Source organism: Aethalodelphis obliquidens, unplaced genomic scaffold (assembly GCF_003676395.1).
Source record: "Aethalodelphis obliquidens isolate GAN/ISIS:26980383/991018 unplaced genomic scaffold, ASM367639v1 scaffold72, whole genome shotgun sequence".
In the NCBI taxonomy this organism is placed as follows: domain Eukaryota; kingdom Metazoa; phylum Chordata; class Mammalia; order Artiodactyla; family Delphinidae; genus Aethalodelphis; species Aethalodelphis obliquidens.
In genome coordinates this window covers 1,816,473-1,830,613 of record NW_020838016.1, presented here as the reverse complement: position 1 = coordinate 1,830,613, position 14,141 = coordinate 1,816,473, and the positions used below count along the sequence as shown (strand labels likewise).

At 52.4% G+C, this 14,141-nt stretch overlaps 1 protein-coding gene across 2 annotated transcripts in view; it reads left to right on the top strand.

Annotated features, from left to right (window-relative positions):
* Positions 1–6,627: 6,627 nt before the first annotated feature.
* Positions 6,628–14,141, top strand: part of SLCO2A1 (solute carrier organic anion transporter family member 2A1) — a 77,137-nt gene continuing 69,623 nt past the window's right edge. Inside the window, exon 1 of one of the 2 annotated variants that reach the window (XM_027091772.1) lies at positions 6,628–6,989. In XM_027091772.1, the coding sequence (XP_026947573.1) occupies positions 6,894–6,989 (96 nt within the window). In that variant the 5' untranslated portion in view covers positions 6,628–6,893. The remainder of the gene's footprint in view (positions 6,990–14,141) is intronic. The other variant, XM_027091771.1, reaches the window with a different exon arrangement.

The following is a 14,141-nucleotide window of genomic DNA, read 5'->3' as shown; positions in this document are numbered from 1 at the left end:
AGAGCTGGGAGAACAAGAGGTCCCTCTTTGGACCATGGAGCCCAATGCCTTGACTATACAGGTGAGGAGTCAGCTCTCTCCGGGAAGGTGCCCACACAAGGTGCCTACAGTTCCTTCTCCAGAACTGGGGATGGGGGACAGAGTGTCAGATCAAGGCAGCCACACCACCTGGCATCTGGGGATCAGCCCTGAGTTGGCTCTCTGAGTTCCAGGGCTTTGTCTGGGCTACTGGAGACAAGAAAGACCCTAGGAGGTTCCCAGGGCCTGGGTGGACTTTACAGTAGCAAGTCAGGCCATTCCCCTGGGGTGCTGGCTTTCCTCTACAGGGGCCAGGAGGGGTGTCACTGGTGAGGAGACAAGACCTAAGGGGTAGAAATGCAGCAGGAGGAATGATTTTGAATATCACAGAGGAAAATATCTAGAGGTGTTTGAATTACACTGCTGGCCAGCAGTCCAAAGGCAAAGAGCTTTCTGCAAAAAGTTATCCATCAAGTCCCTGTGTGTAAAAGACAAAAGTTAGAGACACCCCCAACATTCAACAGCAGCGGAGGGCTTAAATAACTCCTGGTTGCCCACTCAGCCATTCAAAGAGATGGTGACAAGCCCCTGTCAACGTGGAAAAATGCTTATTGTAAAAAGTAAGAGCTAAATGCTATACTGTGATCTTTCTAAGTAGAAACATGCTTATTGGAAAGAAACGGGAAAAGTAGAAACCTGAGTAAAGTTTTAACAGTGGTGTGGGATGATGGGTGGAGTAGAGTTCAAACACAGTTACATTAGTTTTGAAAGACTATAATATAAAGATTAACAAACAGTTCAAAAACAAGCGTCATGGCAAAGAGACAAAGCATTGGTTTTCTGGTTACTTGGTAACATCCAAACAACAGGATCCACGGGCCCCAGGCCCTCAGGGGCCAAAGGCACTCTAGATGCTCGTGACAGTGTGTGGCATGACCCCCAGCAGGATCAGGACGGTGAAGTCCGAGCCCTGCAGGGAGGCTGGCTCGTGATCACGCAGGAGGACGGGCTATGATAACACCGCTTGGGGACAACCTGAACCCGGGTTGATGGAGCACAGAGGATGGGGCCTGGCTGGGCTCCTCGCTCACAGGGAGGGGTGCAGGGCCAGCCCTGTTGTGGTCTCTCTTTTTCCTGCGCCTGCTGCATCTCCTGCCATAGCAGTGAGCGACCTGCACTGGGTGAGACCTAGAGCTGGAACAGGACACCAAGGCCTTGAGAAGCCCTTCCCGGAAGAAAGCAAACATCCCATCTGTGTGCCCCACCCTGAACGAGCACTGGTGTACCCCAGGTAACATGCGACGCAGCTGGGGTCCCAGGAGCGGGACCCCTGCCCCTTCCTCTCTTTGCTGCATTTTCTCATGGGGAGTGGGGAGCTAGGTCAACCCCGGGAGGGGCCCAGTGGCCGAGAGAATGGCGTGCAGCAGGTGCTGCAGGAGGGAAGGTGCCAGGTAGAGGGGAGAGGGATGGAGGGCCCTCAGAGCTGGATCTAGAAGGGTCCCGGAGGCCCTGGGCTGTGCTCAGACCCCCACTCAGGGAGAGCACTCTGGGCTGGGTGTGTTGCTGGCAGCGGAGGTTCTGAGGGGGCAGGGATGGGTGAGGCCCAAGGTGGCTTCGGACCCCTGAAGGTCCATCCAGTGGGGGACTACACTTGTCCTGCCCGAACGCTGCGAGCGGAGGCCCCCAGGAGCTGGGACTTTATACCGAGAGGCCGGGGTTTGAATCCTGGCTCTGCTACCTCCTAGCTGTGTGGACTTGAGCAAGTTATTTTAACCTCTCAGTGCCTCAGTTTCTCCAAATATAAAATGGCACTAATAAAAGTAATCCCTCTTATTGGGCTGTTTTGAGGATTAAATGAATCAGCATTGTGCCAGCACGGGGCAAGGACTGTCAACACTGCATGTTTGTCCAATAAAAATATAAACTAGTGGCCAGGGCGGCTCACAGGGGACCGGGCCTCCCCACCAGTGTCACTGACAACGTGGTGGAGCACTTGGCTGCAGGGGTGCCCTCCACCTTGGTGATGGGGTGGTCGTTGGGCCCCCCTCACCACAACCCCCCCCAACTTGGCACACAAGGAGCTAGGTGGGCAGAGTTAATGCAAGATCGTAGTTGTGTCCAAATTGTCAACAGACCCCCATTAGTGGCTGCAGGAGTGTTGGGTGTGGCTCGGGGACTGATAAACATACCGAGGGGCCCCTGGCCAGCCTCCAGTGACGACAAGGCTGATGAGGGAGGCCTCCAGGGGGCAGAAGGGAGGGGCCCGGAATGCAGGCAGTAGGGGGTTGACAGAGACAGCAAGGGCTTGGAGGCCTCAGGAGCAATGAGGCCTTTCCCAGTCACTGGGTCTTTTTGGACTTCATTTCAGCTCAGTTCCATTAAATAAACATTTTAAAGCAACGGGATGTGCTCGGCCAAATGGGGGATGCAAAGAGAATGAACACAGAACCGTTGTCTCAAGGAGCTCACAGCTGATCTGGAGCAAGAGAACACCATCAATTCCACCAACCACCAGGCACCGGCAGCTCCCACACCAGCACCAGGAACTCTCGGCACCACCTCACACACTTATAACAGCCCCAGGATGGGCACAGAGAAGCTGAGAGGTTAAGCAGGCCAACTAAGGTAACGCAGCTTGTGAAGGGTAGTGGCATCTATGTCTGACTTTGGGGTCTGTGCCCTCAGCAACACATGTATTGTCTCCACTGGAACCTGTGAAAATAAAGGCAGGAACACATGGTATGTGTTGGGGAAGAGCCCCAAGCCTCAGTTTATTCATCTGTGAAATGGGCATAATGACCTCTAGTTTTGTGAGCGACACGGGATACTGTATGTGACAGGTTCTATTGTTTTTATGGGGGCCCAGAATAGGCAGTAACAGGAGCTGCCCTTGAAGGGTAGAAGCCCAGTGCTATGAGGCAGTCAGCAGGGCAGGAGGAACAGCATGAACAAAAGCCTGGAGGCGGGACATGTAACTGCTCCAGTTTCAAGCGGAGAGAAAGCAGGAGGTTTCAGGGCTGAGATGAGAAGCTGCTCAGCTCCTTTATCTTTCTTCTTCCCTCTGCACTCCTGGGGCAAGTTCTGCCGGCCTCCGTTGGCACTTTCTCCCTTCCAGCTCCCCCTCAGCCCACGTAGTCTGGCTTCTGCTCACATCACTCACCGGCAATACTTGCCAAGGTCCTCGGTGCCAGCCTATAGCCAGCCCGATGGCCATCCTTGGGTCTTATCTTCCCTCCTCACCATCCTAGGCATGCTCCTGACCTCCTCCTCCTTGAAACACTACCCCGGGGCTATATCAACATGTGGACATGCACTCTCGGGTTTACTTCCCTCCATGCTGGACTCTTCCCCTCTGTCTCCTTTGCTGGCTCCATCCCCTGCGTGACCTGGATGTTGCTGTGGCTGGTCCTGGACCTGTTTCTCCAACACATTCTCACCAGGAGACTCATCCTTTCTTGAGGCTTACCCACTGCCTCCATGCGGATGTCCAGGCCACAATCTCTAGCTCAGCGTCCGCCCTGAGCACTGGACCCCTGTACCAGTCTGCCTGCTGGACGCCTTGCCTGCATGTGCTCCAGGCCATCTGAACTCAAAAGGAACCTAGGAGGACGCATCGCATTCCCCCAGTTGCTGCTGCCCCTTCTGGTCCCCTCTGCCAGTAGTTGGTGTCACTGATGCAGGCTGCCCAAGTCAGACCCTGGGAGTCATCCCCGCAGAGCTCCTGAGATGCCTTCTAGACTGCCCCACTGCACTGTGACCCCGCTGCCAGAAAGGCCCATGTAAAATGCCGAACAGCCCACGTCACCCCCTGTTCAGAAGCCTTTAAAGGCTGTCCATTATGTTGGGGATAAGACCTACACTTCACTGCATGCCGCTCGTGTCCCAACCTCTTCACCGCACACTTCCCACGGTCCCCAGGTCTCATGCTCCAGCCAGACTGAAATCATGGAGCAGATTTACCTTCCTTCACCTTAATCCTCCCAATCCTGGCAGTCCCTAGGGCTCAGCTTGAAAGTCATTTCCTCCAGGAAACCTCCCTGCTGCCCCAGGACGAGTTAGGACCCCTCTTCTGTGTTCCCACAGCAGATGTGCACAACAGCTCTTTTCCTAGGTCACACTGATGCTTCCTCTCCTCACTGCCCACCCTGAGTTCATAGAGTTCACAAGGAACTGTCTTTGTGCTTTGTTTTTCTAGTGCTAAAAAGTATTTGCTGAAATCAAAGGATCTGGGAAGAGTCTTAGAAACAGACCCTGGGGGTGTTCTTTGAGGGAAATGGGTTACCCTATGTGTAGACGCTGAAAGGAAGCAGCTAGAGTATTAACTACAATTCTTAGCCGCCTTCTAATGGGTGACCATGTGACCCAGTTTGGGCCAACAAGCCTTAAGGAAAGGTAGCTGAGCGTGCACAGGAGAGATTTGCTTCCCTGATGTGCTCACGGCCCCTTCCTGTTTTCTGTCTTCCACTTCCTCCCTGGAATTAGGAGAGGAGGCTGGCGGTGGAACAGCCATCTTGTGATGATGAGCCAGCCATAAGGACGGGAGTCACACACTAAGGAATCTTGAAGGGACCTAGGTCATGACCCCTAGACTACCTACTAGTGGCTTCTTATGAAAGACAAATAAATCTCATTGAGGCCCCAACTTCAGCTGGGTCTCCATTACATTTAGCTGCACTCCCCCATAGAAAAGGCAGATGATGGCAGATAACCATCTGTGGGCATTTCTGAATAGACCTTTTCTTTAAAGATGATGCTAGTCCTGACAGTGGGCAGAGGCAAGATGAATGGATCAGGACAAGGTGAGGGCTAGAGAGGCCGACCCTGCCTAGGATTCTGTCAGAGGACCATGGCAAGGACTCACTCAAGGTTTGAGGAAGAGGCTCCAGTCATGGTGGCCCTAATGTGACCATGACCTTGGCCTGGGCCTTCTCTGGTCTCTGCTTGGTTTCACTTGTGAGATGGGGCTGCTGGGATAGATAGCTTTTCAAAGGGCATAGTGCTGCAAGTCTGGGCTTTGGAGTTAGGAAAGCAGGGTTCAGGTTCCAGCTGCATCGCTTACTGGGGGTATGACTTCCAGTCACTCTTTTTGGTTGACCTCATCATCATCCGTAAAATCCAGATTGTGACAGTGCTGATAACCGTTGGGCTAATGCTGGGGTTCTGTGGCATCGTGCCTGGGGGTGCCAGCAGAATGCCTGGCACAGTCCATCATGGCTGCTACAGCCCAGCGCCCAGCACACATTGAGTGCTCTGTGGGGAAGGCCGTTCTTGTGTTGCAAGTTCTCTGAGACGGCTTACTGGTGACCAGAGTTTCATGCCTACTCTGGATCTGGGGCTGCTGCAGGGCTCTGGAAAGCCTCGCTGATGCCCCTCGATCTGTGGGTGAGTAAAGTGGCCCAAGGCCACCCACTGTCCAGCGGCTTTTCCTCCAGCACTGTGTGTTGTTGTGTCCAGGGTCCTGGGCCACAGGTAGAAAGGAGAAGCCCCTGGACATCGGACAGCCCAGACCAGGCCCAGAAAGGCATCAGGCCTTGGGTAGAAGTAAGAAACCTACATGGTCCATCTGTCCTGTGGCCCCTGTCTTAGCCAAATCTTCCTGGGAGTTGAGGGGCATCTTTTCCTAGGAATAGCTAGGAGGAGGATGTGAGGGTGGGGTCTTGAAGAGGTTGGTTCTGCAGATAACTACAGGAATTAGGGAGTTAGAAAAATACCCCCAGAACTGGATTCCTTACTGCAGCTGCTTTGGGCAGACCCTTCTTACCCTTCTCGTGAAAGTGTCACCTTCTTTCTCTTTTCTGCACTACCTCTCCTGGTGGAAAAGATCTTGGGGAAAAAAAAGTAAGCGTTTGTTCTATTCCAGCCCTGAAAAGGAGATCAGTGGGTGCATCCCATTTGTCCACGACCTCCCCCGCCTCCCCTCAACACTCCAGGCCAGGCACAGCCATGTTGACACTCGACAGCACCTCCAGTTTACCTTGGCTCCCGTCCAGAGAGTCCAGGCCCAGCCCGGGGCGGCCCCCACCTCTCCACCTTTGTTACCAGGCCCCTCTACAGCGCAAAGAGCAGTTTAAATATAAATCAGTCCTGGACGCAAACAGAGCCTCGGCAAGTCTCAGAGCCATCACCGGAACTGAGAGCCCAGGTTTTGGACGAGTGCAAACAAGCAGAAACCGACTCCGTAAACCTTCCTGAGCGCGTCGGGAGGGGCGCGGAGGCTCCGCTTCCCTTCACAAGCGTCGGCGCCTCTCCGACGCCCCTGGCTCCCGCTGGCCCCCCCGGCGCCCCTCGCTCCTCCGCCAGTCTCCTCCGGCCCCCGCAGCCCTGCCGATCCCTTGTCCGGGCCCCTGCAGTCTGCGGGCCCGCGGCATTCACCCTGCCCCGTCAGCGCCCCGGGCGCCCCCCCCACCCCACTCAGCAGCCTCCCGCCCCCTCCCTCAGACTTCCCCCTCCCGGGGCCCGCCACCTCCCGCCCCCACCCTCCAGCGGGCGGGACCTTCTCCTGGGGCGGTCGAGCCTCGCGGGTCCCTGCAGGGCTGCGGGCGCGGAGACAACTCCGGCCGGAACGAGGTCAAGCGCAGCCGGCCACCGCGTCACACCTGTCTGAGGGGGCGGCGGCGGGGCGGGGGCTCGCAGCGCCCTTGACACCCGAGGGAAAGAGGGAGGAGGGAGCGCGCGTTTCATCATCGGCGGTGGCGGCGGCGGCCACTTATAAAACTTCTGGGCGCGCACCCTCGCGCTCAGTCTCCTCCGGCCGCGCCGCGTGCCTCCTCCGGCCACCAACGCCGCAACCGCCACTCGCCGGCCGCCCGCCGCAGCCCAGGCGTCCCGGCCCCGCTCGCCCGGCCTCCCGCCCCGGGCCCCGCGCTGCAGCCACCATGGGGCTCCTACCCGAGCCCGGCGCGCGCCAGGGCAGCGGCGCCTCTGCGGGCCGAGCCGGCCGCTGTCCCCGCTCTATCTTCAGCAACGTTAAGGTGAGCGGAGAACCCGGGACGTCCTGGCCCGAGCCGCGCCGGGTGCACCTTCGGCGGGGTCCCGGCGTCAGTGCTGCGGCCGCTCGGGAGGCGCTGGGGGGGCGGGCTCCCTCCGGGCGGGCTCCCTCCCCCGCCGTCCATCCGTCGGTGTCACGCTCCGGGACGCATCCCCGCGGGCCCCGCGCCGCCGGCGAGGAGGCACCTGGCCAGGGAAGCGCGTGCTGGGCGTGTGTGCGTGTGTGCATGTGTTTGTGCGAGTATGTGCTCGCGCGCGTGCTCACACGCCCTCGTCAGGGTAGGAAACAGGGCGATGAAAGTACTTGCTTATTGGGCCAACTATCTATTCAGATAGTCCTGGCACTAGCCGAGGGAATTGTTCTGTTCTTTGAAAAAGAATATCTCCGGGGCACCTTTTTGGGCTCCTGTGGGCAGTTACTTCGTTAAGGGAATGGGCTTGGAGTTGCCCGTGTCCGGCACCTTGTAGGGGACAGGCTGGGGTCCCTCTGAGATGAATATCAGAGCCCATCTCATCCTGGGTGGCTGGCAGAAGGGCTGTTCTCCGCTAGGCTTTCGTCTTCCCCAAGGGCGGCAGTGCGTGAGCTCTGCTACCTGAACGGGCTGCTGCCTGCAATGCTGAGAATTCCCTCGAGGCTGGCAACCAACACTGCAGCTCTTGGACCAGCTTTCCTGGTCCGGAACTGGCCCCAGGAAAGCAGCGGCTTTCGCAGTCTATTCCGTAAATTCTAGGCAGGTGCCTGGCAAGTTATGGGGAGTAGGTGAAGGGGTGTAGGCAGTAGTGTGGTGAGGACCCCCCAGGGGGTCAGGAATGCTTTCCACCCCATCACAGGTCCAAGAGGACTGGAATGGTTGAATCCACACTCGGGCTTTTTTGCCTCTTCTGGCAGGGCAGAAGCAACTGAGGAATGCACCTCCGGTGGTGAGGATGTGGGAGGTTGTAAAGCCCAGGTCACAGGCTCCTTGGGGTCAGGGTGGGAATTATGGTGCAGAGAGGTTGTTTCTGGCAAGCACACAATCAGATGGGGCTAGGTAATGCCTCCAGTGGCGCAATTAAGGGGAACCCAGAACATACAAATGGAGGATGGGGGTCTCTGTGGGCCAGTTATGTGTGTCCAACAGAAAAGGATCTGGAGGTCACAGTGGAGCCCATCTATGTACTTACTCATATTGTTAGCAGTAGAGCTGGGCTCCCCACTCCTGCTTCTGCTCGTTCCCCACACCACACTAAATAAAGGTTGAATTGATTCCATGGTTGGACATAAATAACACATAGAAATTTTGAGATAGTTTAAAATAATCCTCAAATCTCCTCACCTTTGGCCAGACCCTGATGAGAACACTGTGTGTGGTTTTGGTTCCATCATTTAAAGGAGTTTAGAGAAGTTTCAGCAGAGAATTGTGGAAAACTTGGGGTTTATAAATTAGGAATTGGGAGGAAAGGGCAGGGGCAACAGTTGGGTGGTCTGAAAAGAGAGAGGCCCAGGAGGGAGCCAGGGTGGGGGCAACTCTCTCTGTTTTCACCACTCTTAGGGTTGGGAGCAGGAGGGACAGCTGACAGCGAGGGTAACGCCAAACGAGACTGATCCATTTAGACCCGCCCTGAGTCCCTAAAATAAATGAGTTTATGGCAGCAGTTTCTTTGAAGATCTATAAAAATAAGATAATGTATCACATGCTGATGATATAGCCACATGTGCCTGAGGCCTGGGCCCAGGCCAATTGGCCTCCGGAAGGCTCATACCAGTTAGGAGTTTTTCTGAACTCTAAAAACCAGATTCCTTTAATCATTGCCTCCGTTGATCCATAGTAATTCTAAGACCAGAGTTAGGAGCAACTTCCACTTAGCTTCACTTATCCGCCTGAAACCAGGTAGGAGACTGGATATCTCAAGGCACATCTGGGGGCTGGAATTCCATTAGTTAAACTCCCTGAAGTCATTTCTTCCAGGGGGTAGGGCTGGCTTCTGGGGGCTTTGCTATTTGATGAGAGATTTCCTTCTCCCAGTGAGAGGTTTGGTGGCTGCCATGCACCCTGCCAGGGGGGTATGGACTGCACATGTCGTGACATGTGTAACATGGGAGGAACACAGGACACCCAACCTGAGGACCCATCATTTTTCTAGGTTCCTTGTTGTTGGGACAGACTAACCAATAGGCTTTATGACATTCCTGCAAAACGCCACATACCACATGGTTTAGGGAAAGAAGATGAAGCCAGGGGACTCAGATCCAAGCCCCATGCCATCCCCTTACTAACTAGGTAACACAGGGAAGTATCCCTGAGCCTCGGAGTCCTTATGTGAAAAAAAAACTGGGTAACATGAACAGTTCCCTCCTCCCGGAGGCAGGGTAGAGAAGGCCTTCATAAGGATTATGTGGAATGAGGCAGAGGAAATGGCTTTGTAAACCATACTGGGCTTTCTGGGATTGGCATCATTGTGAGGACAGTTCTCGCCTCAACAAACAAGACTGTGAATTCAAACGTCATTTAGGATCGATTATTCCACCAATTACGCCTCATTCTATGAGACATAGTTAATAGTTAAGAAAAACTACAGTTAATAATAATATCCAAAAATAGCAATAGTAGCGAACAGCAACAGATCTGTCTGAATTTACTGGGAACTATGGAAATATCTTACCCATATGCAGTCCTCATTACAGCTCTGTCAACTGGATGCTGTTACTGTCCCCATTAATGATGAGGAAAACAAGGCTTAGTGAGGCTGGTCCTTTGGGCTTGGATACATAACCAGAAAGAGTGGAGTGTAGAGGAACCAGGAACGTGAGCCTCCAGGTCAGAACCCCTAACCCCTGTGCGCCTGGCCCTCTCTGTCGCACGGCACTGGTCAGCTCAGCGTTAGCGCGTGGAGATTCCTCAGATGTGCTTGTTCCGAGTGGTCAGGGCTTTCTCCAGGCCCTGGTGACACACACATCTCAGCCGTGACCAGGGACCACTGCCATGGCTGCAGCACAGATCCGCGTAAGCAGTAACAGGCTCAGACCCTTTCACTCCTCCCGACCTCATCTCGAGCCTGGTGACTCTCAGGCTCAGGCTGAGTTTTTGGTACTTCCTTCTGCAGGAGTCAATACAATCGTGTTAATCTAGAGACAGTCTCAATTGCCTCTGGGTTACAGCATTCTTAAGAACTAGAGGACCTGCTCGCCAGTCATGGTTAGAGGGAGCAGTTTGGCATCCAGTACTCCAAAGCTCTAAATTAAAAACAGGTTCATTCAGCAATTATGGGGCAGGGGTGGGGGAGTTAGCGGGGAGCCTTTTGGCTAACTTAACCTGGCAGCCTCAAAGAGATCTGTTTCTTCTGAAAATGAAACTTTTGGGGCCAAACTGAGGTTGTCTTATAGAAGGAGTGGTCGATTGGTAATTGCTGCCCAAAGTTTGGGAACTTAAACACACCCAGGGCCCCAGTGTAGGGAAATAATGGATATCCAGTCGGTGGATGGAAGGCTGGGGAAGAACAGTGGGAAGAAAGGGATAGACGAGTCTCACAGCTTGGCCTGGGTGGCCCTGGTGACCTGTGACCTGTGACCTGGGAGGGAGGCCCCCGAATGAGGGAGAGGTGCTTTGTCCTGGCCTGTGTCTGTAACGTCCTGAGGCCTCTGACTCCCAATCATGGGGCAGCAGTTTGGACTTAACTTCTCAGTTTCCAGAGGAAAGTGCTATATCCCAGCAACCTGCAATCCATGCTTGGGGAGACACTCTGAAGAGAACCCTCTGGGCCAAAAGAATTCCTTCATCAACCTGGTGGATTAAGATATGCTCCTCCCTCCCCAGGATGTATTTCTCTGACATTGGGGACAGCATATATTATGATCTCCAGGGTGTCTGTCCCCTGAGAGGCCCACCTTGCCCTGCTTGTGTGTGTGTGTTGGGGAGGCAGTTTTGGGGGATGGTTTGGGGGGTGGGGAGGGAGAACCATGGGAATGGGTGGGGTGGTGGTCAAAGGTCACTTAGACCCTTTCCTCCTATAACTATGCTCAAAGCCCTTCCTAGCTTTCCTCGTGTCTCCTGGTGATGAATTCGTGACCTGTGCTGCCACAGAACAAGTGGCAGAGGGATTTATTTTGAAATAATTATAGATGCATAGGAAAAACAGTGCTGAGAGGTCCTGTGTTTACCCAGTTCCTCCCAAGGATTTCATCTTACATAATTACAGTGTAATACCAAAAGCAGGAAATTGACATTGCCATGATGTGTGAGTATAGTTCCAGGCCATTCGATCATGTGTACAGATTCAGGGAGACACCACCCCACTGCTTCAAGACAGAACTATCCCATCTCCACAAAGGTCTCCTTCTGACTCCTATCCTTGACATGTTCTCTAGCACAGTAATTTTATCATTTTGAGAACATTATATAAATGGAGTCATGAAATATGTGTGTGACCTTTTGAGACTGGCTTTTTTCATTAAGCATAATGCCCTTGAGATCGACCCAAGCTGTTCCATGTATCAATAGTTTGTTCCTTTTTTGGGGGGGTACGTGGGCCTCTCACTGTTGTGGCCTCTCCCGTTGCAGAGCACAGGCTCTGGACGCGCAGGTGCAGCGGCCATGGCTCACGGGCCCAGCCGCTCCGCGGCATGTGGGATCCTCCCGGACCAGGGCACGAACCCGTGTCCCCTGCATCGGCAGGCGGACTCTCAACCACTGCGCCACCAGGGAAGCCCTTTGTTCCTTTTTATTGCTGAGTACTATTCCATGGCATGGATGTATCGTGATTTCTCCGGCCATTCACCTATTGAAGGACCTTTGGGTTGTTTCCTGTTTGGGGCTATTACAAATAAAGCTGCTATGAACAATCATGTATAGGTTGTGTGGACATAAACTCTCATTTCTCTGGGGTGAATGCCCAGGAGTGCCTTTGCTAGGTCATATGGTAGTTGCACGTTGATTTTTAAAAGAAACTGCCAAACTGTTTTCCAGAGTGGCCATAACATTTTACATTTGCACCAGCAAGCTATGAGAAATTCAGTTTCTCTACATCCTGGCCAGCATTTAGTGTTACTGCTTTTTATTTTAGCTATCTTTTTTTTTTTTTTTTTTAAGAATTCCAACCCTACAGAGAGGCACTGCCTCTGGTGAAAATAAACCAGAGGACCCCATTTTTATGCAACAATAGAATGTAAACACCGGAAGGAACCTCCTCCAGTTAAAGAAATGGGCCCAGGAGGGGAGGTGACCTGTGCAAGGTCTCAGGGAACTGGAAGTAGAGTATTTTAGTTATTCGAATTGGTGTGTAGTGAGATCTCATCATGGTCTTAATTTGCATTTCCCTAATGGCTGGTGATGTTGAACATCTTTTCATGTGCTCACTTGCCATGTGTATATGCTCTTCACTGAAACATCTGTTCATATATTTTGTCCATTTTTCTTTTCCTTTTTCTTTCTTTCTTTTTCTTTCTTTCTTTCTTTCTCTCTCTTTCTCTCTCTCTCTCTCTTTCTTTCTTCCTTCTTTTCTTTATTATTTTTGGCTGCATTGGGTCTTTGTTGCTACGCTCAGGCTTTCTCTAGTTGCAGGGGGCTGGGGCTATTCATCGTTGCAGTGCGCAGGCTTCACCTTGCGATGGCTTCTCTTGTTGCGGAGCACGGGCTCTAGGCGTGCGGGCTTCAGTAGTTGTGGCATGGGGGCTCAGTTGTTGTGGCTCACGGGCTTAGTTGCTCCATGACATGTGGGTTCTTCCCGGACCAGGGATCGAACCCATGTCCCCTACACTGGCAGGAGGATTCTTAACCACTGCGCCACCAGGGAAGTCCCTCCATTTTCTAATTGGATTTTTAAATTGTTGTTTTGAGAGTTCTTTATATATGTGAGATACAAGTCCTTTGTTGGGCATGTGGTTTGCAAATATTTTCTCCCAGTCTATAGCTTATGTTTTCATCCTCTTAACAGAATCTTTCACAGAGAAAAAGGTTTTGATTGTGATAAAGTCCAATTTATCAATTTTTAATTTTCTGGATACTGCTTTTATTGTCATGTCTAAAAACTCTTCACCAAATCCTAACTCCTGAAGGAGAAATCCTCTGTTTTCTTCTAAAAGTTTTATAATTTTGCATTTAAATCTATAATCCATTTTGAGTTAATTTTTGTAGAGATGTGAGGTTTAGGTAAAGGTTCATTGTTTTGCCTGTGGTTATGCAATTGTTCCTGCACCATTTGTTGACAAGACTCTCCTTTCTCTATTGAATTACCTTTGTATCTTTGTTGAACATCAGTTGGCCATACTTGGGTGGGTCCATGCTGGGTTTTCTATCATGCTTCATTGATGTATGTGTATATCTCTCTGCCAGTACCACAGTGTCTTGATTACAGTAGCTAAATAGCAAGTCTTGATATCAGGTAAAACTTGATTTTCATTCTGCAATGGAATGATTACCAAACCTTATAACCCATTCAGTTTCTCTTCTACTTTGCCTTTTAGGAAGATTTAAGGACAGATTTAAAGCTTGCTTTTAGTAGGTGGATGGGATCTTACATATTTACATGTTTCCAGCTTTTCTTCTGGCCTTAGCTGAATGGTTGTCTTTTCCCTTGAATTTGATTTTTCAATCTAAGTTCTTAAGCTTTTTCTATGCGTAATGCCAGTCCTGCAAGGGAGGTATCAGCATCTCCATTTCATACTTGAAATCGAGGCACATCCAAGACCACATATCCAGTCAATGGCAAAGCAGGAATTCCCACCAGGGTCATCTCACTCCCAGCCCCTTTCTTCCCATGGCCCCAGAATGCCTCTCAGTTCTGGATTCTTTCGTCTGTGAACCTTGGGGCCTGAGCGCAGTGATCTCTGAGGTCCTTTCAGGTTCTCAGATTCCCATCTCATGCTAAGTTGCTGATTGAGATGAGACCAGGAGCAGGGCCAGCTGGGTCTGAGCTTTGCCAGGAGACCTGCTCTGAAACCTGGCAAAAGAGGAGGGTGCGGCTGGCCCGGTTGTCTGCAATCAATCCCAGCTCTCTTGGTTTCATGGACCTTGATTCCCTGGGATGGATTAAATTTGATCGGGGTGAAGGATGAACCCAAGGCCAGGAGTCTCAGACTACACTGTGGACTGGATGGATGGGATGATCCTATCCAGCGAGCAGCTGTCTCCCAGAGCTGTCTTCCCAGCCTCGTTGCCTTG